We start from the raw sequence: 27,703 nt of genomic DNA, 5'->3' as shown, positions 1-27,703 counted from the left end.
TACACATTTATTATATTTAACCACATCACAGTTAGAGGTTTGGTTTGATTCAGTTTCAGCCTGTAAGTTGGACATTTGATTCAGTACACTAACTAAAGCTAAAGCTGTGCATTCATGTAACTTTATAATGTCCAATAATATGGAACTATCCTGTTTGCTCGTCAGCAGATTTATGTTTAAGAACATTCTAAAATAGGATGTCAGGTGCAGCAAAGCTAAGAGTTACATGTTAATCAAACCAAGTCATTCATGTAACTGTGCACATTAGTACACACACACACACACACACACACACACACACACACACACACACACACACACACACACACACACACACACACACACACACACACACACACACACACACACACACACACACACACACACACACACACACACACACACACACACACACACACACACACACACACACACACACAAAAAGATCTCTTTCTGAAAATTAATTACTCCTACAGTTTATTTTTGAATGCAGAGTGAGATCATAACAGCATTATCATCATTATAAAACCATTAGTTGAGCTAAGGCTCCTTTACATCTTCAAAAAGAAAAGTGACAGTATTATTAATATTACAGAACAGACATGTTTAGTGATAACAGATCAGCAGGTGAAGTCTGCATGTTCATGTACCTGTGATCAATTAAAATGAGCACTTCAGATGCAGTCTTCATACAGATCAACATAATTATCCACAATTTAGGAAGATGTCTTTATATCACAAAAATAACAATTTTTACATAATTGAATTAACGGAAAGGTTCGTAACGAGTTTATAATAAGAGTAAAATGTTAAATTATTATTAATTTATTTTCAATCAGTATGAATCCCATGTTCCAGGTAACATGAGAGAAGTCAAATTCAACCAGGGAATGTCAGATTTGATAGTGTTGTGTTTCTTACTGATAGCCTCATGTTTCATGAACTACAGCTCAACCCAGCTAACAGAGCTGATTCCACTGTTACACCTTACAACTGTCATCAAAAAAAACTTTTAAAAAATGGATGTTTGAAGAACAAATCAATTGCTGGAACTAAACCAAACTCAGGAGGGATCCCTCTTTATTAGAGCTTTCCTGCTGGCTGTGTTTCTTCAGGCACATCACTCAAGTGTTTGATCATTAGCCAATCCCTGACCTTGTAGCTGTGGCACTGTGACATTAGAGGAGGTGGGCTAGCTCGATGCTAACCGTATGAAATGTTACCAGAGTTCATTTAAGAGAGCTGACTGCAGATCATGTTGTACCCCTACTGTGGAGCAGGGTTATATGAACTGGATATGATAGCTTCTCTCCTTTTGGACACTCTGGCTTTGTGGTATAGCACTGCCATGATTGTTAGCAGTTGGTCAACTGTGGCAAGTCACAGGTTAGAGTTCATTAAAGCTGAACTCTTTGTTAGTGAATCACTATGATTCCACTGAAACAGATTATAGTCAAAAATGTTTTAGTTTTAATGCTAAGAGCAGCAGCCACACCTGATGCAGAATCATCATACTATACACCAGGGTCCTGGATGGCCTTCACACACATTCATTGCATTATAGGAAGGTCACTGGTGGCTGAGGTCTTCTACCTCAGTACTGTTGTTAAATATCTTCAACACCAGTGGCAGCACTGAGTCACTTCTTAGTGAGAAAGAAATCCTGCGCCATGTTTGAATTACAACAGCTGAACTGAAATCTCCACATGTGCATCAGGCTGAGTTGAGTTTGTTTTCAGTTCATATGTTGTAAACTGTTGTGAATGTCTCAAATATTCCTGTTTTGTCCAGCTGTACAGAACAGTGATGCTTATAGATTAAGGCCTTACAGCACACTCAGAGCAGCAGCTGTGGTTAAATCCTATTTCTTAGACTCTGTATCCTGTGAGCTCATCTTCATTATTACTTCTTCACAAGAGAAAAACAAAACAACAACAAGAACAAAATATAATCATATTTAGTCTTTTTAGTTTTAGTTCATTTAAAGCCAATTTTCCCAAGATATTAGTTCCAAGGATTTCTGGAGATCTCAAAAATTGTTGTCCATGTCTCTTTATGTTATGTTTTACTTCATGGATTATCTAATGGCTTTTATCATTATTTGGCCTTGAGAAGAAAAAAGGCAGGAATAAACAGATAATCTTGATACCTTGATAACAGAGTGGGCAGTGTGAGGAGAGCAGAGGCAGCCAGGAGCACCACTTGTGTGAGTTCATCTAAGAAGCATCATGTTGTCTGTGCAGTACAGTTTAGAGTGGGACAATATTGTCTCTAGCATATCTCTACAGGCTAACCTCTGTTACTGTTGTGACATATGACAACTTGTACAGAGATCATTAAAACAGTTTACTACACCTCCACCTTCTCTCACACACATCTTGCATGTGTAAAACACAACCTACAACTTGGCAATATAAATTACAAGTCTTTTTTGTGGGTTCTTTTTACAATCACACCCAAAATTGAATGGTTAGACAGGACTAAAGTAATGCTTTAACAACAGAAAACATGAAGGAAACAAAGCTGAGTTACAAATGATTAAAAATATATCTAGTTTTAGATATAACTTCTGTCTTGAGTGCAAAAAATTAAGGGACTGGTTTTATTATAGCAGTGCGTTTGAGGCTACAGTCAGGAGTCAGTTACGAGCCAAACTCCACAGTTTCCTCTGTGATGGGCTTGAACTCGTAGTTTCCTCTCCCGTCCATGTGGAGGTAATACTTCATGACACAAGAAATATAATGTCAGTTAGAAAGAAAGGACCAGCAGCCTGGAGTAAGCTATGAGCAATGACATGTAGGATTAAAGCATTTTGATTGGCTAACAGAGATGTCATTTTGTAAAACTTTGTACTGTACAATGAGGCAGCAGAAAAAAGTGTGAGCGTAATAAGCGTAATAATAGCGAGCGTAGGTGATATCTGCCAGAATCTTAAGAGAAGTCATGGATGACATTCAGTCCTTACCTCATGGTGCTTCCACAGAGACTTTCTGTGGGACACGGTGAACAAGGCGATACCCACCTGTGGATCATACACAACACAGTTACTACTGGACTTTAGTGCAGTGGTGCAGAAGTTTGTAAGAGATGTTCAGTAATAGCTCTGTATGATGTGTGGTTGGCTCATACCGTCCTGCAGTGGCTGTAGATATAATCCTCCACATCCACACTCACTGCACTGGTGCACTCATCCAGAATGGCAAACTGGGGCTTATGGTAGAACAGTCTGGCCATCTATACACAGAAACACACACACCTCCATCATTTGCTCACAACACAATCATTACAATGTTTAGATTTACTGCTCTAAAAGGCTCTTTGTTTTGGATTAGATCTACACTGTCTGTCAGTGTAGAGTTTGCATTTTCTGACAGCTTTATAATACTGCGAGACTCTGGAAAATATAATGTCATTCTCTGTCCCAGTGACTGAAAGGTAAATAACAATGACACTTGTTGCAAAACAATGAACATATAAAGTACTGTGCTTCATGCAGCAAATACTGACTCATTGATGACATTTATTAATGGATACCACAGTTCATTTGTATTTTTTTTTAGATGTGTGCATTTTATGAAGCAGAATGTTGATCTGAAACTGATGTGCTTCCTGTGACAGTAACAGTGCACATAATAAAATGAACAGGAAGTTGAACATTCCTTTAGAAGGCCAGTACTCATATTAAATGATATTTTGACATATGTTTGGATCCTGCAGTGGCTATCAGGCTGTGCCCTCATTAATCTGACCCTGACTAACTTACTGTGAGCTACCTTTGAATTCTGCTCTCACTCAAGCAGACAGTCAGTGGTGCTGCTCATGTTAAACTACAGTGGCTGCCTCCACTGCTCTGATAGATACTTTCATTTGAACGTCTTGGCCTGATCACTAGATTAGCCAAGGTATAGCTTTACCCTGTGTGCTGGGACAGCCCCCTTCATTTCCTGTCATCTCTCCACTGTTGCTATAATTCATGTTTTAGTCTTTTTGCAATTGCTGAAAAAAAACAAAAAAAACCTTTGTTCATACTTTACAACCAGGAAATGTGTTTAAAGTTCAGCCTGTAATGTTCACGATAACAACAGTGTTGTTTACTTGGTGAATTTGGAAGGAATCTAAGTTTCCAGGAATCATTTAGAAGTGCTTAATGTAATTCAATAAAGTCTGGACTTTGTGAAAGTAAATAGAATCAAATTGGGAGATCAGTAGGATGTCACACTGCAACATGTGTTTCCAGTCTGGTGACAGGGAGTGAGTCCTTACAGCCATCCTCTGCTTCTCTCCTCCACTGAGCACGTCCATCCAGTCCTGGATTGAGTCCCAGCTGCCCTCCCTATCCAGGATGTGACCGAGCTGAACATTGTCCAGGTACTCTTTCAACACCTAGGCGTGCGCACGCACACACACAAACATACACAGAAGATAAGGCATGGAATCAGAGACACAGTCAGTGGAAGTGAAAGAGGTTTGATGTGTGTGTGGGAGAGCGAGAGAGAGAAAGAGAGTGTGTGTGTGTGTGTGTGTCCTACCTGATCAGAGATCCCTTTCCTCCTCTGTTCTTCAAGAGTATCAGGGTAAATAACTTGGTCCCGCAGAGAACCCAGAGTCATGTAGGGTCTCTGGACAAACACAAAGACAACATAGTCAAATCAAACTTAAACTCTTTTTTTGGAGTATTTTTACACCCCAAAATCGCTTGTGGTTTGATTCATGCCAGCAGTGTATGACTGTTGTGATATACAAGTTGGATGTTTCAACATATCAATATATACATACTCAGTGAGTGCATATTGTATTTTTTCTGGAATTACTATCTCAGTACATATTATATGTCTGTCAGTGTATTGTTATGAAAGTGAAATATGGATATGGATGAAAGAACAACATAGCTACAGGGGACAGCAGTGAGAGGAGTTTACCTGTGGAACATAGAAGAGCTTTCCTCTCTCTGGTTTTGTCAGCTGTCCTCCAAACAGCGGCCACAGCTTAAAAAATAGCAGAATTTCTTTATATACAAAACAAAACCATCATCAACATATGTACATTACTTCAAAGACCAAACTGATTCACAGCAGTGTTTCCCACAGGTTGAGAATTGACTTGTGATGAGTGTTTCAATGTTAAGTCGAAATGTTAATAGTTTTATGTGACTGAGTCTGCCTGGATGCCCAAATCACTAAATCTCTGTTCTCTGTTGTGTTATTGACATCATGCCTCTCTGCTGCACTGTTATACTGAGATCTTTTCTTCACCTCACAGTTGGTTCAAATGGTTTAATGCTGCAGTGTGAAGTTCACTGCTCACTGCTCCGCTCTGCTAACGTTAGTCTCTCATACAAAGTATTCACTATACTTGAGAAATCAATTTTTGACATTCGTGAACTGATTCAGCCTGTGTATGGGAAACAGTGAACTTTCAAACACTGCTATCACATTGGCCACCATTATCTGAAAGGGTCCTCACCTCTCCGAGCACTCTGAACAGTGAGCTCTTGCCACATCCATTTGGTCCACACACTAGAACGTTGGTGCCGGAGCTCACCTTCATTGGACAAGGACACAATGACATGTTGGCATACACTACTAAAGAGATACACTGGTCTCACTCAATCTAACTCATCAAATCATGCAAAAATAAAATAAAATAAAATAAAATGCACATGTCTAATATGGTTAAAACAGATTCAGACAAACTGATCATTTATTTGTTAATTAAAATGATTAATTCAGAAAATTAAAGCGTTACTTCAAATGAGAGGTCTCTGATCAGGACGTCTCCATTCGGCGTTGCTAGTGGGGTATGATCAAATCTGAAAATAAAAAAATACACACTGAGCACATAAAAATAACAGGAAAAAAGACACAATGTATATTCCATTCCAGAATAAGAGACCTACTTGATGATGTTATCTTTGTTGATAATTAGACCACTTCCTGGAACCAGTGTGAGTTTCTCTGCAGTGTCAGATTCTAAGGAGAATGAAATGACATAAAAATCAATGAATGGAAGTCAGTGCTCAGCTCTGAGGTGAAAATTCATTTCTATGACATATTTATTTTTCAATGTGTACCTCTTTCCTGGTGAGAGACCATGGTGCGCTCATATTTGCCTGCGTTCAGCTCCTTCAGGACTTTCATCAGTTCAGTGATACGAGCTGTGAATCTGTGGGGGACATTTGTTTACTTTAGTGCTGACAGACAGTTGTTTGGAAAAACATTACATTGATGAAATGTAAATGTCATTGACTTATTCATTATCAAATTGTGCCAGATTGGATTACGCAATTATTTGTTATGACCTGTTAAATAAATTCATTTTCAATGTTTTGTGTTCTTGCACAGATTTAATGCTATTTTCACTTTATTTAAAGCAAACAATGACAACTTATGGTGACTTATAACCAGCTTGTACTGTATTATATCTGCCTATACCTCAGAAATGTCATCATTTCACTTTAAGCATTCATCCACATTATAATGCATTATAACAGTGATTATAATGTATTACACCTATGAGATTTATAATACACCATTATCTGTGCAAAATAAAGTATTATGATACTCAACCTTATAAGTCATTATAAAATGCTTGATAATGTGTTATCATTATCATTATTAACTATTACAAATATTTATGAGTGCTTATAACGTAGTATATTAAGTATATATTAACAATGCATTATATACGTTGGGGTCAAAGAAAGTGTTAACATACTTAAAAATATTAAATTCCATTTCTGCCAAGTCTGTTCACTACATGTCACTAGATTCTACACACTGCACCTTTACCAAGGAAAGGGTGCATAGAAGACAAATGTATATACTGTACAGGCTTTCATATATGCAGTGATTAACAGCTGAGAACATTTTGCAGAGTTTGAGACTGAAATTCAACTGCAGATTGAACATCTTTCCTTTAAAACATGCTCAACGAATACAAAGAAATAAATGTGAGACCTGATGTAGATGCAGCAGCTCTATCTGATGCTGACTGCTGATGTCTTTTATTTACCTGAGTACAACTTTTAGTTTTTTATTATCTGTTGATGTTTAAGACTGAATTTTGGGAAGAAATGTTTGTGGACAGATGTAAATGTTGGGAAGTGTGTGAGGAAGCGCAGCTCTGTCAAACTGTTGGCACTGTCTCTTCTCTTTCAGCAGCCATGTTTTCTTAGATTAGCCTGTTTCTGTGGCTGTGAGCACTCCATCTGTGTAGTCTGTGTTTAAAGACTGTGTAAAGTGAATTAAGACATTTTCTTCTAAACACATTAAATAGGTCATAAATGTATTTCTAAAAAACTTCTCACTTGATTTCTAACCTCAGTAAACGTTTTCAAAATGTGTTTATGGTCTCAATCGCTAGTTTAAAGCCTTCTTCAATGCAGTATGATGTTCATTTGGGACATTTTGGCCTCCCTGATTTTATATGTGACGATAAAGCAGGGTATGCATTAGGGCGTGGCTACGTCGTGATTGACAGGTTGATTGGTTCACAGGTTCAGGAGGGCGCCTCATGCTCCTCCTGATGCCCATATAAGTAGAATCCCTCTTTTTATTTTTCCCAGCATGCACCTGAAATGTTCAAGATGTTGCTGCTCAGATCCGATACTATTGGCTTTCGAGCAGCAGTCCACAAACCAATGGGTGACGTCACGGATGTTACGTCCATTATATATACAGTCTATGTTAACAACACACTTTTCTGTGGTATGTCAAACTCAGAACACATATTTATTCTTACTTTACATGGACTTTAACATCAGTCACTGTGCTCAGGCAGGTTGCCACAGTGGACTGTCTGATCAGGGCCAGACTACATTACATTTTCATTTGTGTGCATGATTTTGTGATCCAATAAGAGAAGTTACTTTGCTGTTGACTGAGTTTCTACTCTCAGACTGGTCCTGAGGCAGAGCAGTTTGAACTGGTCTGGGAAAAAAGTGCCAGGAGCTCTTGAGTGAGGCTCTGTTTGACTTTGGTCCTAGGTGGAGTCTAGATTACTGGGAACTTAGTGTGGATAGCTCTGTTTTGCTCCGTACAAACAAAAACAACAACAAAAGTATCAAATTAGGAAGGTGAATCAAGATCAGTCTAGGAGTGTTTATCTCTTCCTGTTAGACAATTCATTATTTGGATACACAGTCTATGATTACAAGAAAAACAATACAGACGTCTGCAGCCATGTGATACACAGCAGGTCAGAGCTGATCTGTCTTGACTTAAAGTAGTCATGTGATTGAGAAAGTACCGAGCCAGCAGGACTGGGATTGGATTTTGGTTGTTGTGTAAAAATCACAGTTGAAGAGCAGTGCAGCCACCTTGTGGCAGGAAATGGTACACGCAGCAATTTTTCATTTGGGATTGGAGGCTCCCTCCAAGCCTTATGTGATTTTTAATCAGCTGTTAGCAATACATACTGCAGGAAAGTTTGGGGCCCAACTGTATTGTGTATCCATGAAGCATTTTTAAAAAATCATTTCTTTTTACTATAGTGTGAAGGGAATGACCTGAAAAGGATTCCAAAAACCTCTTAAGAGAAGTAAAATCTATATTTTTTATTTCACTGAACTGGTTTTAACAGATCACAGAATACCATCACAGCACATTACACTCTGGTTTAATGATCTATGGAGCTAAGACAATATGATCTGTACGATTTATATGAACTTTTTTCTATAACACTCACCCTGAGAGTCGGGTCATCTCTCTGCCAGCCAGTACAATCCTGCCCAGGGCCTGAGACATGCGCAGGAGCATTCTGCCACTCTGGTAGTAGTCCTGCAGACAACAAGTCCATCACATCAGTAAAACCTCTCAGCCTCAAAACATTACTACAAAACTTTCTAGATGTTCAATCCTGCCTTACTGCTGTGTACTAATGCAGCTGTATGAACTGGCCATTTGAAAAGTCAGCACTAAATAAACATGTAACAGTTCCCAAGTCTCCAAGCTTCCATTTCCATTTATTTTAATACAGTGTGAGAATGACCTTGTAGATACCTAAAAGTCAAAATGTCCCAACATCAGTTAAAAACTGAAAAGTAGTGCCCGACCGATTTATCAGCCGGCCGATATTTTCGGCTGATATAAGCCTTTAAAAGATATATATGTTTTCCGATATGAATTTTTTTTTTACAGAACTTGATGCTGGGGGTGATTTAGACATGGTGTCGTTGCTTAGTTTGTCCAGCAGAGCGCACTTTGACTTCATTGTTCACAATACTGTCCTTTAGCATGAGGGGCGGAGTTAGCAAGGTCTTTTTTCAATCCACTTCAAAAATTCATCATATCAGCCACAATATCAGTTATCTGTACATTTTTCAATTCTAAAATCAGTGTCGGTATTGGTGTCAAAAAACCTATATGGGTCGGGCTCTGCTCAAAAGGGAAAAATCTGTACTGCTTCAAAATATCTATTTTTAAGTGTCACATTTTAATTTGCCACCAAAAACCACAGACATATTAGAGTGATCATTTTGACACAGCAGGTTATTTTATATCATGTGACGTGTTTGTGTGTGCTTCCTCTGACCTCCAGCAGCTCAGAGTGGGTGCTGTGCAGGTGTCGGGGGTGGGACAGGTTTAAGAACGGCCGGCTAACCACCAGGTAGCCCACCACTGTAGCCAGGTCTGCAGAGGAACAGTACATGGACACATGAGAGAATGAACACACATAACAATACACACCCAGTGTTTATAACTGGAGATTTTACTAAGGTTATAAGAAAACACAGTTTATAACAGTTTTGTACTGGCTTCTATATTCCATATTATTTTTAAAAACAAAAACACATTCTGTAATTTAAGGAAAACATTCATTGTTGAATCTTTAACTCCAAGGAAAATCTGAGGTTGTGTAGAAAAAGTGCTATTACACTACTATTTTTTGTGTCTTTTTTTATTTGTTAAAATGTGTGTTTATTGATGTTTATTTACTTGTTTTGGATTTTTCTTTTTTTGACCCATAAGTAACTTTGTTCATATAAACTATTGTGAAAGTTTGGGGGGGGGGGGGGGGTTCCTGTATACATCCAGTACAGGAGAAATAAATATCTGTGATATGACCTAAAATGTCATTCAAAGCAAAACGTATATATAGACACTTACACTTGGCAATTATGCTGTCCACAAATCCCATGGAGAACCGAAAGAAGATGAAGTTATGCAAGTGGTCCACCTGGAAGAACAAATTAAAATGTTCACATGTGTAGGATGAATTTAAGCCAACCTGCCACATTAGTATTTATAAGTATCTTGTTCTTTTAAATAAAGTACTATGTAGCTGAAGTATCTTTCTTCATGTAGACAGTGAATGTATACAGAGCTACTCTCTAACCGCCAACATTTCTAACTGTTTTCAAAGTCCATAAAGATTCAAATGTAGCTGCTGAGTGGAACACACAGGCACAGCATTCTGCCTGCTTACCAGTCTTGGTTTCTGATAAACTGTGATAACACAGCACTAACATCCCATCTTACTGCAGAGACACACCAGTGTACTCCAAGACACTGTGACATTACTATCTAGTGTGATAAAAAGTGCAACAAAACAACTCCTGAGTCCTGATTCCAAACATCAACAGTGATGTTGGCTGTGGTCACAGGTGACACAGGACCTGCTCCTTCTAATGAAAATTAGACACATAATGTCAAAGTGTTACACACCAGTTTCTTGAATGTGGTGTGAATGGTCTGTTTTTCCCTCATGTTCCCATTGTAGAAAGCAATCTCCTCACTGAAGACAAAGAAAGAAGTATCAATGCAGCGTTGTAGTGAACAGTCAGATCAGAGAGCACAGTTGAGCAGTAGCTTGTGTGTTTACCTGTTGGTGATGAGTCGAGAGTTGACGTAGCGGTACTCTCCCTCATAGCGCTGTTCTGTCACTGTCATCTTGCCTATGGGCCTCCTCAGTCTAGTGAGGAACAGACCTGAGATCAGCAGGTAGGACATCATGACTGTTGGGCCCTTGGTAGAGAAAGAGAGGCAGAAAAAATAAAAGCTCCTGTTTATCACAATGACATAAAACAAGTATCTCTCTTGATCAAATTCAGGGTGAAGCTAGTTTAAAAGTTTAAAAACAGGAAAACCTTGTTGAAAATTGAAAAAGATCTGCTTATAACACTATGCATGAATCCATGCTTCGTACAATAATTAATAATCTCCTGCTCAAGGTTGATTGTGTTCTTTTATCTTTTTTATCCTGCACTTATTTATTGGTAGTTATTCGTTTGATCTTTTGAATGCCACTGAAAGGAGATGAACTGACATTTCGTTGCACAGTTGCGGTTTAATGACAATAAAAATATTCTAATTATACTTACAGAAGATTATCTATTTAACTTGGAAGGTTCATTCTTATTGTTACAGGATCAAACATCACTATCTAGACCCAAAACGTCCCCAAGTTGACTGCTGATGTTTCTGAGTGGCATATTTTAAAACACTAATAAGGAGAACTGTTTGCACCACGTAGGTGAAGCGGTTAAATACAGCAGCTGTCGGAGCACAAAGTTAAGCCAAGAAATACACCTGATCCAAAAGAAGCTGCACAGTGGGAAGTGTGCAAAGCCGCCATAACCCGGCTGATGAAATGCTGCATCACTGCACTCATATCTGCATTCTCATCTCACAAAAAAGCAGTAACAAGCTGAGATGATGCTGGCATGAGATGCTTTATAGCAAAACAATCGCCTGAACACTGACATTAGAATAATGCACATTATAATAATCAAAGCAAATACAACAAAAACCCATAAACACTGATATCAGAAAGAACTGACTGAAGATGTGTCCAGAGATCACACAGAAGAGAATAAAAGATGTTAAACACTCGTGTTGTAGTAGTCGACATCGCTCTTTTTTAAAGGTCTTGGTCTAGTCTCGGAATTGACCGCATTTATTTACTACTTTATGTTTATTACTGAGGTCATAGTGGGGGATGGTGGTGTATTACTGTAGGCTTCATTATATTGAATGGTGTTTTTAATATCTTGACACTCCATTACATAGGCCTACATGAGAGGGGCAAAATACTAGGAACACCAGTCAGAATAATGCACCCCAGTACACCACCACCACTTAGTACAACCTCAGTAATAAACACAGTAGAATTATCACTTTTTTGACAATGTTAAGAAAAAATGAAAAAAGTTTATAACATAACTGTTGTATTGGATTGAATTAGATTGCACAGGTGTTCCTAATGAAGTGGCTGGTGACTGTATATCATATCACACAGCACTACATGCACTACTATACATTCCTACATAAAGCTTTTCTTCTTAGCAGAGGAATAATGCACATTTTGAGCCACATGATTGTGATTACAGTAATGGTCTCGAAAATGGTCTTGCATTGGTTTGGTCTCTGTCTTGACTCGGTCTCGCCCCCTTAAAGTCTTGGTCTTGTCATGCTCTGGTCTTGGTCTTGGTCTTGACTAGGTCTCGGGTTAGGTAGTCTTGACTACAACACTATTAAACACTCTACAGACTGACACGGCTTTGTTGCTTCAAAAAATAGAGGTGGAAATAGAGGACGCTCCATCAACTCTTTCATCTACCAGCACACCACAAAGACAAGCTATAGCCACCTGCTACATTAGCAAAAGCCACAAAACTCTGAAGAAGTCTTGCAGCACAGCTAATGGCATCAAGTCAGCCGGTGAAAGAGATAAACAGTGTTTTTATTGCCAAAGACATGAAACTGTTATCAGAAGTGTAATGCAGCCAGGAAAAAGAAAAAGTTGGAAGTCTTTCAAAAAGATTAGAATCATTTTGGCCCATCAGTCTGTCTGTGGAGGTGCAGCAGCACACACATAGGGACCCAATGAGCTCTGACCTAAAAGCAGAAGGATGTTAGGGAACACTGGACAGGGCTAAAAAAACAGCCCTCTCATCACCAGTCACACAGAGTAAATGGACAGTTTTAGAACTTTAGAACAAACACATTGCATAAAGCTGGATGGAGCACCCTCCCTTCTTCTGCTGAATCCTACCTCTTCCGTCTCTTTCAGTCTCTGATTCACAATAAGTGACTGATTTGGTTAGAAATGCCACTAAAAAAGTGTAAAAAAATATGTATCTAGAATTATCTAACCAATGTTAACTTTGGATGTGTTTTTTAAATTAGTTTATTATGGAAATTCAAACTCAGCTACAACATTTGTAATTATAAGTCACACATATTGCATTTGATTTATTTGATATAAGTGTATTAAATGCAAGTATCAAGTAGATTGTTGGGATCATGCTTTCTTTCTTTATTTTATTCTGTATTTTTTTAATGGAGGATATATTTAGGATATTTGGTCCAAATAGAAAATTAAAAGAGATAAAATTGCAGTTTTTGGCTGACAAGGGGTTACTGTCACAGCTGCATGTTGTTGGAGGTAGTCATTTAACATATCTAGTGTACTGTTCCACTGGGGGCTTCTTGCTATGAGGCAACAGTAAGTAAACATTCTTATTTCCTCTAGGGCCAAAAACATGAATTAGGTCTTGAGAAAAGGTGTAAACAGGATTTTGTGGTGTTCAGTCTCGAGGAAAATGGCTGTTTACACATTAAAGGTAGCAGAATTTAGGCATGCTATTGTTTCAGTTAAGTTTGAAGAAGTTAGAGATCTGCTTGTTTAAAAATAAATAAAAATTAAAGTTCAATTTTTTAATGTTTTCTTGTAATTAACAGAATATGGAAAAAAGCAAAAAGCAATTGTTTCAAAACCCTTTGTTTTCATTCTTCCTTTAGTAAATATATTGTGACTGTATTGAACCATGAGCCCTGTATCGTTAATCAAACCAGATCTTCAGTTGACTGTATCTTTACACGAAGAAAACATGCAGATAGGAAGCTGCTTACCTGAGCACCGATGGCACTTGTCAGCTTGAAGATGTACAGACCGATATCCAACAGAGGCTGCAGGACACACAGAGGACACAGTGACTTCAAACTCACAGTATATATTGCTGCTAACATCAAGTATGTGACAATAATGAGGAACACTTCCAAATTTAGATCTACAGGAAGGGGAAGAACATGGGGTAGCACTGTTCCTGGACTAGCTTGTCTTTATCAAGGCAGCAGAAGACATTGGCCACTTGTCATCACCATGCTGGGGCTGTAAATTGACTGTTTATAAATATGGACGTCATGACAGCTCCCCAGATTGAAGCCAAAATATCTCAGTCACCCCCTAGTGGTTGGCTGCAGTATAGTTCATAGGTCCTGTCCTCTCCATGTTCCCAGATGGGACATGAGCCAAACTACAAAAAAAATCCAAGTAAATGTCAAATGCATCTTATTTAAAGATGGTTTCTGTTATTTTAACTAATTCTTCTCACACTGATGTTTGTCCAAGTGATCATTTTTCTGATCAGTTTGTGATTGACAGCTGTGACAGCTACTCTCGAACATCCGTCAGGGGGCAACACAGCTGAGGGGGCGTGTCATGCCGCCCAATTCTACAGTGCAGACTCTGGTTCCAAATAATGTCAAATAAGCAAGATGTCAGCTCCCTGAAAGGAAATATTTTGGCTTCACTTTTGCTTAACGGCAGGAAGAGGAGATGCATCATTGATACATTTCTATACAGTCAATGGGGCTGTGTAGTTTACTGTTATCAGGACTCATAATCATTTGGGTTTCAGATTTTGGGCTGCTGGGCAGATCTGGTACAACACACCAGCAGCTGGAAGGTGTGGGCAATGTAACCTCTATCTCTTACATGAGGGTGTTTACATATCTCATCTGCCCAGTGAGAGTGAAATGTATCATTTATCATTAACCTGCCTTGTACAAAGAGACTGAGTGGAGACACTGAAGCCTGTTCATTCTGTGAAAAAAAATTGTAAAAAACCCAATCTATTACTCCAAGTGTGGTACCTTGCTGAGGTTGGAGTAGAGCTCCACCACACTGTTGCAGAATTTTTCCACATCCTGTGTCAGCAGCTGGTCTGCATTGGCTATCCGGTTGTCCAGGTTCCCCATTTTGTAGTAGGTGAAACCTCTGAGGAGACAGAACAGAGGGAAGACTTAAAGAAGCTACATTAGCAAACTGTTGGCAAGTTCCACTGTCGGTAATATTTCGACAAGGAAGGCTAGTGCATTGTATGCTTCTGTTTGAGGACCGCTGGTTTCTTTTCTGTCAATTAGAACCAACTGAAGAGCACAGTGGAAGTCAGTATAAGGATTCCAATAATTATTATTTTGGTTTTTGATTCATCTGTTAATCATATTTACTTTTAATTGTTTAGTCAGAAAATAATTGAATGTCCATCATTCTCACAATAATATAAAAGTAGCAAATTGTCAGGTTTTTTTTTTATTTTTTGATAAATAACTTAAATGAGAAGATCCCATATGACGTGAAAGCAGCTTTAGTACTGCTATACTTACTGCAGGTACTGGTCGTACAGGTGCTTTGTGAGCCTCTCACGGAAGCGCAGCTTCAGCTCGTTGAGGCCCAACTTCAAGAAGTTGTTCACCAAGGCTATCTGGAATGTTACACATCACATTCTTATATCCATCTCTCACTATGAGCTCACATTTGCTGCATCTTAGAATTCTTGAGAGTATTCATGCATTTTTTTTTTCCTATTACAAGCACAGGATAGGGAATAAAGAAAACATGCAAAACCAGAGTAGCAGGATTTACAAGTGCAGTGCAAATTCACAACTTAAAGAATTAGGCTGGTGATAAACTGTGTTGGTCATAATGTCGACAAAACCAAATATGACTTAATAACAATATAAAGTACTGTGTGTGTATCCAAAGCCTAGAATATGTTATTCCTCTGTGTGATATCACACATCAGTATGCCACACTGCTGCACCATCCTGATGCAACAAATAGTCACTAGATCATCAAATGTGGATTAATCCTCCACTGGAAATGGTCCTCAACAAATGTAATGTTTATTAGTTAAAAGCTACAGTGACCAGCTGGAAATGACTCAGCTATATTGTTTTGAGACCCGTGTCTTCAGTAGGAACCAGTGGTCTTGAGGCTGAGAGCAACAGACACAAAGTATTATATTAACAGTGTTGATTTTTGTCTTCTCATGAGATATATATATGTAGAATATCACAAGCCTTATCCTTTAACATTGAGCCATACAACAGTATGCATGCATAATAGCATTAGGCTGCTTATGTTAGCACAAAAGAAGAATCATGCTAAATGAAAGTGGGGTTTTATAACTGCATGAAATGATTCAATGAGCACAATCAACTATTAAAAAGGAAATTAGTAATTACAGTAGAAGATAGAAATGTTAGTATTTTGATCAGGTCTCCTCTGTTTACTTTTAAGGAAATTCCCTAAATTACTCATGTGTTAAAAAATAATATATGTAGAACACATCTGGCAATTGAGATCACACTTGAGTGTGAGAGAAATAAAAAAGTACTAAAAAATAAAAAAGACACTTACAAGTGGCATGAATTTGATAAAGCTGAACAAGTAGGTCTTGAAATCTTTTCTTGAGCGACCGATAATTGCACTGCAAACCACAACATGCACAAAGATGAGCAAACATTGCCAAGAGGGTCAGTGGGACAAACACTGAGGTCTGATAAACTCAATTCCCTCAATCTTGTGGAGCCACTGCAGCTTTGCTAAAATCAACATGTTGTGCTTGAACTTGTAATAGAGTGTGAATGATTTTACTGGTATGAAACAAACAGTACAGTGGAGTCCTGACAGATATGTACACAGGAATACCATTCAACTTATGTGTTCCCATGTTAATATAAGGGTGCATATTTATGTTTAGGACATATAATGGATGGCTTTGGCGTCAATAGTTTGGCTTCAAAATTCCTTTCAAGGTAAGCATCATAAATCCTGTGAATTTGATGGGATTGCTGTGACTGGGCCTCTATTCACCATAACAAGAGAGTTTTCTGCTCACATTTACTGTTATCCTGTTCTTTTTCAGATTCCTAATCTTTTAATGTGAAATGTCTGCAGGAAGTGGTGAGTTTCATTAACAGCAGCCTTACAGAAAGAAGAAAGTGCATTTCAACTAAGTACAGAGTATGTAATACTATTACTGCTGCACAATTTCGAGGAATCATTTACACTGACTCTTGAACGTAGTGTAGCTGCCTATACTACAACATGCTGTTTTCTCTGTCACAATCTGTTCTGTTCTTCAAGTAACATATCTACTAACAAATGCTTTTGGTATCTATGCTCAAACACTTTCTTCACTGAAACTCACTGAAACAAAGATGCCACAAAACTGGTCATTTATCAGAAAAAAAACCACACAATTAATCCTTCGTGTTTAAGGTTTCAGGCTGATAAGTCACATTATTTATTCTGCTGTGATGGCCAATGAAAGGGACATATGGTCACAGACACATAAATTGAATGGAATTCCATGTGAAAATGTTGTCCAGTAAATATATGTCCACAGTATTAATTTGACCACCTGAAGAAACCCACAATGTGAACCTCAGACAGTAGGAGATGAAAAAGCACAACACAACACTATTACAAAGCAGGATGTTAAGACGGCAGTGTTAGTGGCTTAAAGCTGGGTTTCACTTCTATGAGGACTGTATGATGGTCAGTTACCCCTGGTATGACTGATATGTAGGAAAAAAAGTGCTTCTTGAATAGACTGATGTCTCTGCTTATAATACCGCTGTGGAGAGTCAAAACAAAGTCATCAGTTCCTGCAAATGAATCAAACAGCAATGCATGATGGGACCTCAACCATTATCATTACAATCTTAGATCAGAAAAAAATGAAATGTCTGTTTCAGCTGCACAGTTTAAACATTACTCTACAGTCATAATGCAGTCATAACACAGTCATAATAGTCATAATGCAGTCATAATGCAGTCATAATGCAGTCATAATGCAGTCATAATGCAGTCATAACACAGTCATAATAGTCATAATGCAGTCATAATGCAGTCATAATGCAGTCATAATAGTCATAATGCAGTCATAACACAGTCATAATAGTCATAATGCAGTCATAATACAGTCTGCTTTCCCTGTGAGCCATTTTAATAAAGGAGGCAACCAATCTCCATGCACATGTACTTATCATTGCTAATTATTGCTGACTGTTAATAACCAAACCTGCTCCTACTGGGTCCCAACAATAAGACTGAAAACAATACAGTCTGCCTCAAGTATCACTTCTTTTCTTACTACCTCTAAAGGGGGCCAGTCATTTAGTCCAGGCTATTTAGGAATGTCTTATGTTAATTTATTTCACAACTTTTTTGTTGTGTTTCACTGTAAACCAAACATAGACGGTCTTTGTCTCCATCTAGTGGTTGAACTGTGCTATTGTGACATATTTAGCCAACTGCACTACTTTCTAGAGGACGTGAACTTTCATTAGAGGTGTCAATCTTTTATATTGCCCTTTCTGCTGGAACCCACTTTTTTCTTTATTCATCAATATTTAAGAATACAAATTTTAATTTCTGAGCTATGGAAGTTAAAGGTAAAAGCTAAAAGTAATCCAAAAGTATTTAGAATACATTACTTTACTTGAGTAATCCAAGGGAAAACATTACAGATTACATTTTAGGACATGTAATCAGTAATCTGTAGGGGAATACATTTTAAAAGTAACCCTCCCAACACTGTCTATGACCAAGTCATAAAGGAGCAAAAGACACAAAAAAAGTGCGTCGACTTCAGCCAGTGCCACCACAGCACAGTCCTCTATTAAAGACACTCTTTACAATGCATTATATATTGTTATTATTATTTCCATTCATCTTTTCTTTTTCTTTTTTTCCTTAATTTTAATTTATTTCTGATTGTGCTGTTCAAATATATTTCAAGTTGAGTTCTGGTGGTTCAAGAAATGCTTATGTTTACAAATCTATGAATAATCGTGTTTTATAATCGCAATTTCAATATCGATCAATGTCTCCCACGCGCCCTTATTTCATCCTTTTGTATGAGCTAAATAGCTATATTTATATTTATTGATTTGGGATGACTGTGTATGTGTTTGTGTATTTATTACTGTCAATTTTCTATTTTTTTATATTCAGGCACGGCACAACACATTTTTATTGTACTTCTTGTGCAATGACAATAAAGTTTATTATTATTCTCTAAATACACCGATCAGCCAAAACATTAAAACCACTGACAGGCAAAGTGAATAACATTATTTCATTAAAATGTCTCCTGTTAGGGTGTGGGACATATTAGGCAGCAAGTGAACAGTCTGTTCTTGAAGTTGATGTGATAGAAGCAGGAAACATTGGTAAACAATAAGGAAAAACAAGGAGATCCCACCTCGCAACTAACAGGACTTAAAGGATCTGCCAGAGACCAGAGGACACCTTCAGAGGTCTTTTAGAGGCCATGCCTAGAGTCAATGAGTCAGAGCTGTTTTTGTAGCACAGGGGGACCTACACAATATTAGACAGCTGGTTTTAATGATATGGCTGATTGGTGTCATACTCAACAGCTCAGCAGTTGAGAGGTGTGATGCCTGTTCACAAATGTGGTTTTATGTTTAACTGTGAAACAGTCAGATAGTTCTAGCCAATAAATAAACTCTATGTTCAATATAACATGACAGATGTTGTAAAAACACATGATTTCACTTTATCTTTTTCTAAATGAGTTCTCTGGTTAGCCCTGAAGCCAGATAATGTCAGGATGGACAGGATGACAAAACTCTGGTCAGACAGGTAATAACAGGCATTATAAGGCAGAAAAACACTGAACAAACATGTGCACACTGAGAGAACTACATGACAGTGAAAACTGGTTCAGATGCCCTCCTCCCTCAGTCACATCAGTAATACATCATTAATCATGGTTTTTAAACTGTATTTTCAATCTGTTGACATGAGCAGTGGTTTGAAAATGCTCTTGTGTAGATAACACTGTATAGATAGAAATAAGAGTAAAGGACAGAGTCATCAAAAATCTATCAGGCCAAATACCCATTCTGTAATTTGTTGTTGTCTAAAAAAACACACTTGCTTACTAGCAAATTATAATTAATAATCATTTGGTCAGAACTCAATAATAAATGTCAGGGACCCTTATAAATATTATTTGTTTATAAAATGAATATATATTGAATTGTTGGAATTAGCAAATATAACACTGACAGCACACATTATAATGAGTACTGCAGTCTAAATTTTAAATATTGGACACAGAAGCCAAAACACAGACAGATGTTCTACACTGGAATGGAAGTTTCAGAAGAGAACATACTGACTGTAGTATTATAGTCACAGAGGCCAGAGTGAGCATGTTTCCTTAATCTCTGATAACATATGGTCATGATATTATGTATAGTAAATATATCACATATCGGTCCTTTCAAACTGCACGTGTGGACATAAAGGTCAAAGAGGGTTATCATGACTGCTCCATGGTGACAACATAAAGTCCACAACATACTGTTAAGATCATGAATTGAATGAGATATCTTTAAATAAAAGTCAAAGCATTAAGTCAGACTCTGACCTTTCAATCATTGTGCCATTCTGGATCATCCATACATCACAGTAGGTCCTCGCCACCAACATGGCAGCAATGAGGATAAGATAGCCAGTCTGTGGTGAGAGAATAGTTAGTAGATAACATAAAACTGCAGAACATTAAGTCCACTATCATTGTACCCTTGACTCTGTTCATATCTCCTGAGCTGATCAGATAAGGCTGAATGGAACCAGAGGAGCCATGTGGCTGTGACCTTGGCTTATGGAACTGATGTATCTGTGTCAAAGGGCTCTGCTGTCTGTACTGCCAGTTCATGACATTTACTCAAATGTGTCACTCTTGGTTGCCAAGTTCAATGTTTTATAATCTGTCTACAAGAAAACCTGAGATCACCTGCTGTGTTTTATGGTTGAGAAATGTTAAGTTTAAAGCAGACTGTGTGACATGAGAAAACAGTGACTGAGCAAAACTAAAGTTAGGCCTGATCAAGATTTACAGCTTCTAACCTCACACACTTCAAAACATCAACAGGGAGCTAAGACAACATTTTGGATCTGTGATGCGACTCCATGCTATGCTGAGTTTATAACATTTAATAACATTTGCTGTGTGTGATATAATGATATGTATCATGTGATGAAAGAAAAACATCCACTGTTTCATATTATGCTCTATTGTTTATATCGTTGTTATGCAAATCAGACACTTTAAAAGGTCATATTTTTCATCATGATTATATTGATAAATGACTCTTCTTGGCTTTCTAGTCTAGAAGTAACCCTAACAATTATTTATTTATTTGTCATCAGCTCCCCACTTGTGTGTGTTTCTGCTGCTCAGCCTAATCCCCACAGAAATAGAGGAGAGAAGCAGTGAGACAGAGTCTTTATATATGTTATTTATTACATTTATGCACTTGTTTAATTTCAGCTCAGTGTGACTCTGCTGCACTTTGCTGTCATTTATGATCCCACTGCTCTCTGATTCACAGCGGGTGGAGCTGACTCCTCCATGTGTGCTGCACACAGTAGAGACAGGGATTACATTACTGCTTCTGAAGTGAAAAGCCAAGGAGAGAAATTTTAATTTAATCAAAGCCAAGGACCAACTATTGAATTAAAATGTGCTATATTATGACACGTATTGTTATCAGGATATAAAATGACTTCTATCAGGATATAAGATCTGTGTCATATTGCCCAGTTTTAGATCACATGTATATCTGAATCAGCTCACATGTCAGCTCAAAGGTAAATAGCCAAAGATCATAATCCAGGTTTCCTCACATACTTCATTTAATGTTCAAGTTTAAAAAAATATGTTAAGTATTATTTATTATTCTACCTGTACCTGTTTTTGCTTACACTTATTTTGAATTAAGTTTACTATTCAGATTGACTTTTTAACAAGTTTAGTTTTCAAGTTCACTTTTATTTGTTTTGTTTTCAAGACACTTTTCTTTAATAACAAAATATAAACGATCTTTAGTTCAACTACCTCATTTAAAATTCTTAAAATAAAATGTACTAATTCTGGATTTTTCAATTATCCTTCATTGATAAATCCAGAATTTATGAACATGCAAATATTGTTCATTTAAAAGTTGGATGTATCTGTTCTCAGTTTGTGTAGGTCAGTCTACCTGCTCTGCACTGACAGGGTTCAATATAAAACACAGTGAAGACAGCACCAGTCATACAGCAGTATGATGTCATACCTCCTTGCAGAAAAAGCGAGGGACCATGATCCGCAGAATCTGGAGGATTCGGAGGAAAAAAACTTTGTCCACTGCTGCACGGTCTTTTTTGCCATCTTTCTGTAGGAAGATTTGTAAAAAAAGATGAGTTTAATATGACTACAGCTAACTGTTCATGACATATTCTATGAAAACTCTACACTCTAATATGAAAATAAGATTGACATACCTCAGCATTGACTACAAGATCTGAGCCTCCTTTTCGACTGCAAACCAAGAACAATATTTAAATCAGATGGTTGATCACATCACTTTTGCATTTCTATAAAAAAAAATATATATATATATATTATTTATTTATTTATTTTTGCCCTGGTGCAAGTTAGGCTGGGTAATTAGTTGGTGTCAGCCCGTCATTTTGTCAGTTCTCATATTGTGATGATTTGAAGTGTGCTCATAATGTTACATAGGCTTTGACAACAAGACCATTATAGTTGATGTCAACTATCAAGAGATTTTGTCATATTCTTTGTTCTATGCAGGAAATTATAACATTAAGTTTCATTCTTGCAATAGAAAATTGTATCCATATTGTCACTTCTATTGTTACATAATAAAATGATGCCAAAATGCTTTTTTCCTTCAAACATCATAAGGTATGTGTATGTCACATGTACACATCAGAAACAGCAAAAACTCAGTGCTCATGTATGTGATTGGTGAGCGGATGATGTCACACAGCAGGGTGAAGCAGGTTCAACTGATTTTCTGTCTGACCCTGCAGTGCTTTGTCAAGCCCTCTGTGTCAACACACCGCCCCCACTTAAATGAATGAGAGGGCTGCATTTCTTCACACAGAGCTGAGGTCAGTTTCCAGTATGAAATTCTACCATTTTGATAATGTGTGTACAACATGTGACTGGTGCAGCTCATGTCTGCAGTTCTGTTTCTACTTCTCATCATGTGCAGACACTGTTTCTTCACAAGCAATGAAGAAATGTATCTTCTAACGACACTAAATACTCATATTGAACATATCTGAAGTGTTCACAGCCGACCTGTTAACTGAATATATGATCAATAGCTTACACGTACTCAGTGGAGTGTTGAACACTATACTCTTGTGTTCCACTTTGCTAGTTCTTTACATGTGAACAGAAATACACATGGACTCTATTCCACTGATCTGCAGGTGGTGGAAACAAAATGCAGCTTTAAAAGCTTCTTAAAAAAGAACTTAACACAGGCACAAATACAAAAACATCATCATTAGGCTGCTTCCTGTATATGTGGACAATTAGCACATGACACTGTTCAAAGTGTTCAAATAACTCCAACTCGTTTAATGGTGAGTTTCAGCTGCTCCCATCAGGACAGGTTTATGGTACCTGCTTGGAAAACCAAACGATACAAAAACAGCTTTGTACCAGCAGCCATCAGTGTGAAAGTGAAGTGAAAGAAACTGCAAAATGTAACATTATTTTTAAATATTTTGTATTGTTTCTTTTATCTTGTTTTTACTAATGGCATGTATTTTATCTCTTAACTTGGTTTTACGTACTTATGTCTTTTTTATTTTATATCTCGTTTTCTTGGGGCCGTTCTTTTTTTGTCCTTTTAGTCACTGTCGTCACTTTGTCTAACATGTTCTTGTCCTGTACTGTCTGTGGGCTTCACAACATGAGATGACTCACTCACTGTAAAACTAATTTACCTAAGGGTACAATAAATGATCTGAATCTGAATCTGAAACACCCCACATCTCTAAATCAAAGTTCCCCATTCAAAATTTCAATGTATACATCCAAAACAATTGTCTGTCTGCAGCCGTTATTGTCTTTAAACTATGTCTGATATTGCAACATCTGGGATCATCCTCTTTATAATGTGGAATGATAAGAGTGTTGGGGGTCATCAGTTCTTATAGCATGGTTATAGCCTTCATATTGAACTGTTCCCCAGTCTAAAAACAACAACATGGACCATCCAGTCTGCACAGCACAGAGAAATGACTTCATTTCATAATTACCATTGGTCACATTACAGCAATGATTGCAGCTTCCACACTGGTGCTTACCTGCTCTGTTGCCTGACCATGTTTTCTGTTGTGAGTGAGATCACTCCTCACAGGTTTATCATTAAGGGTTGATACACATGTTGCTTTACTGTAAGCTTGTGCTTAATGTCTCTGAGACTGTGTGAAAGATATGTTCTCTAACAACCAAGGAGGATGGAGACTGTCTGACCTAAGCATTGTGCTGCAGTCAGTTGGACTTCTAAATATGGAAGTATGTAAATCACCACTGTAATCTTTAAATATCTTTAAATCAAGAAATGGATTTGGATTAGTGTTGTTTAAATATGAATGAAAGTGTAAACATTCACAGTAGAAGGATATCTAGTTAACATTCAGACTGGAATGTACAAACCTTTGCTCCCAGTGTCCCATGAACAGATGAGATCATCTGTTCTGGGTCTCTCTCTTTCAGCTAATGTGATAAAGCCTCCAGCCCCTCATTATGATACATGTTAGTATAGTCTATAGTCTCTAAAAGTGATGAGCCACAGTTCTTGATATCTTTCATTTTATTTTGTGTGTGCTATGGAGTTGAGTTCATTCTTTAGTGTCTGCATGTAAACGCATTGCTACCCGCATGCTGTGAGCCCACAGGAAGAGCACCAGGAACTATCACTATCAGAATTTGATCCATTTCAATCAATCAATCAATCAATCTTTATTTAAATATCACCAAATCACAACAAAAGTCATCTCAAGGGACTTTTCACAAAGAGTAGGTCTAGACTGAACTCTTTAATTTAATTTAAAGAGACCCAACATTCCCATATGAGCAGCACTTGGTGATAGCAGCAAGGAAAAACTCCCCTTTAACGGGAAGAAGACCTCAGGCAGAACCAGGCTCTATTGGTTTGATAACATTTGGAAAGTCTAGGAGAGCTGCAAACTTATCCATTTTTCTCATGGGTATTTATGTACTCATTCAAGTTAGATGGAGGGTTAAACTGGAAGTTAGCCGTCTTGGCTGGCGGGAATCTTTAGTGAGCATGCTCTATGCTCTGCGCATTGGGCCCATACAGCATGTAAGTTTTCATTCGAGTCATTTCTTTACAGCATAAAATGACTTTTTTGGCTTCATGAATAACTGAGCAAATGTGTCTCATCTCCAACACTGTATCCAGTTCTCTTTATACATCCATGGTATGTTACGGCTAAGTAATGCACTGTTAACATTTTGGGTGGAACTAAAGCTATAGAATGATTGTTTTGCACATCAGAGTGAGTGGATTAGACAACAAAGAGGCTTCATATGGAAATATGATTAAATATACAGAAGGAATTAGAAATAAAGGCATATCTCTAATATAAGCCTGCTTCAATAAAAGGACATGTACCCTCTGCAGTAGAGATAAATAAAGGCTGATGGTGAAATGTGACAGTAACTCAGTGATCCTTCATGATTCACACTGAGCTCTAACAAACATGTTGAACCGGTTCCGGGTTACGAAAAGTGTCACTTTAAACTTTTTCTCTTAAATACCTGTGGTGTAACACAGTTCAGAAAGGTGAAGTGCTTTTTGAATCAGATTGTGTCTGATAAGAACACCTGCCACTTTTACAGATGGAGGTTGGCTTATCTATAATTTCATGACAGATTCCAATATTGATGAAAACAATCGCGTCTCAATACAAAAACTAGTTAAGTTAGCTACTTTATTTGTGCATGCAGCACACAAGTCACACTATTAGTGTCAGTTTTTGGAGCACAATGACATTCGTTGTTTGGTCACTGAACTGAGATTAGAGCTGCTTGGCATCAGTGTGCAGGAAGGCCAAACAGCGCAGAGTATGCAGCCGCCTCCTGACAGAGCAGGGAGGGATTGAGGAGTGTAACACTGGGTCGCTGTCACCTGTCAGAATAAGCAGCTAACTTAGCAGGTGCTAGTTAGCATCCTGTCAGCCGTATTTGCTCCTCTTTAAAGCACACATACACACTCCATACTGCTGCCTCACTTACCCGTCCTGCCTGGGCGTCCGTCTTCTTCTTTTAAGCAGGTATAAAACCAGCAAAATACCGCCGGCTATGGAGGAGTTTTTCGCAGTTACATACTTACTAAGAGTCGCCATGTTTCTGACACAACGACCAGTCTGGTTTGTTCTTCAGGTCGCCGCAACACTTCTACCACTGCATGCTGGGAAATCGGGAAGTCTTCTTCTCCCTCTTTTTTTTTTTTTAGAAAAACACAGAACACATCTCCCCCTGCTGGACCACATCTGTTCTCAAGTTTAAAAACGGCCAAATGACCGCTGAGTGAATAGAAGTGGAACTGGACAGTTGTTACATTTAATGAATACTGCGGCCAAAATAAAAACAATGATATAATACAATGATGAGAATTAGATTTTTAAAAAGAAGTGGTCTTGTAATGTTAATGTCTGTGAAGTAGATTATCTACACTGATGACGAGTGCATAAAGATAGCCTACTAACTAACCAATGTTTTCAGCTGTTCCCATAAGGTAAGTGTTCCCATTAAGCACCAAAATGTAAGTTCAGCTGTTTTTCATGGATACTGACATGATTTATAAGAGAGATCATTTCTTATAAAGCAACATTTATCTCTCATTAGAAAATGTATTCATTAGTTCATGTAGATTTTGGAATATAAAATAAAGATATTTGAAGTCAAAAGTCTGGCATGAGATTAAATGGTATCGTGACTCTATTTAAGTCCATGTGTGCTCCACATAAGCCCACGTCATGATTTATTTATAAAATATAAAAAAATATTGATTTCTAAGAATTAAAATCAGCATATGTATTCAGTCACATGTTAAATATTAAACCCTCCTGAGTAAAATCTTAAAGGTGTGACTTCAGATGTAACCTCCTTTGTAATCATCAACATTTTCATCAGTAACTGTCATTTAATGACACATTTACTTTTCTCAGTAACTGAAACAGATTACACTAACATTTATTTTGTTATTAAATTACGTAACGCAGTTACATGGAACTAGTTGCTCCCCAACACTGCATACCTTTGTATCTGCACATGCAGACAGCATTTTCTTACATTAGTATGCATACCATACATTACACATACCTATGTGCACACATACTGCATACACATTCTCCTGTTAATGTCAGTTGGTTAATCTGAGAAGCAAATAATGCACCATACCTGCACCACAGCAAATATTAAATAAACACTGATTACCACTCATAAAGCTGACACTTAATATCCAGAAAAAACATACAGTAGTGTACCACACATTTTATTTTCCAGCCCTTTAGATTCATTCTAAAAATGTTGCCCAGCTGTGGTACCAGACTGCTGTGAGGATTTGTTCATGAGAAGGCAGTTTTACTAATAAAATAAATGTATTTTATTGTATTATTTATCAATAATTTAGGAAGTTTTGGTCCACCTTAAGGAGCTCTGTGCAGAGCAGAGCTGTCTCATGTTACCATGCTATGTCATGCTGTCACTCTCTCTCTCTCCGTGTGGACGGCAACCTAAATAAAGCAGGACAGCAAG

At 37.7% G+C, this 27,703-nt stretch overlaps 1 protein-coding gene across 4 annotated transcripts; it reads right to left on the bottom strand.

Moving 5' to 3' along the window:
- Window positions 1-460: 460 nt before the first annotated feature.
- On the bottom strand, window positions 461-26,328 carry abcd3a (ATP-binding cassette, sub-family D (ALD), member 3a). Of its 4 annotated transcripts, none has more exons than XR_009927577.1 (24): window positions 26,180-26,328; window positions 22,375-22,411; window positions 22,167-22,265; window positions 20,474-20,562; window positions 17,578-17,647; window positions 15,390-15,487; window positions 14,877-15,000; window positions 13,854-13,910; window positions 10,822-10,964; window positions 10,665-10,734; window positions 10,107-10,176; window positions 9,532-9,629; window positions 8,686-8,777; window positions 6,071-6,162; window positions 5,897-5,969; window positions 5,746-5,809; window positions 5,464-5,541; window positions 4,920-4,985; window positions 4,530-4,619; window positions 4,264-4,383; window positions 3,130-3,234; window positions 2,966-3,022; window positions 948-2,720; window positions 461-916 (listed from the first exon to the last, which is right to left on the bottom strand). XR_009927577.1 is itself a non-coding variant. In XM_062441465.1 (23 exons), exons 1-23 carry the CDS (start codon window positions 26,287-26,289, stop codon window positions 2,643-2,645), a joined length of 1,980 nt encoding a protein of 659 aa, XP_062297449.1. In that variant the 5' UTR covers window positions 26,290-26,328; the 3' UTR covers window positions 461-2,642. The 4 variants fall into 4 exon arrangements, 1 of the variants encoding a protein (XP_062297449.1); XR_009927576.1 differs by lacking the exon at window positions 17,578-17,647 and adding an exon at window positions 16,426-16,495; XR_009927578.1 differs by lacking the exon at window positions 17,578-17,647 and adding an exon at window positions 16,426-16,495 and having other exon boundaries at window positions 5,464-5,488; window positions 5,756-5,809.
- Between the last annotated feature and the right edge of the window lie 1,375 nt (window positions 26,329-27,703).

Source organism: Scomber scombrus, chromosome 20 (genome assembly GCF_963691925.1).
Source record: "Scomber scombrus chromosome 20, fScoSco1.1, whole genome shotgun sequence".
NCBI classification, from domain to species: domain Eukaryota; kingdom Metazoa; phylum Chordata; class Actinopteri; order Scombriformes; family Scombridae; genus Scomber; species Scomber scombrus.
Note: the sequence above shows the minus strand (reverse complement) of the source record. Positions and strands in the feature narration are given on the sequence as shown.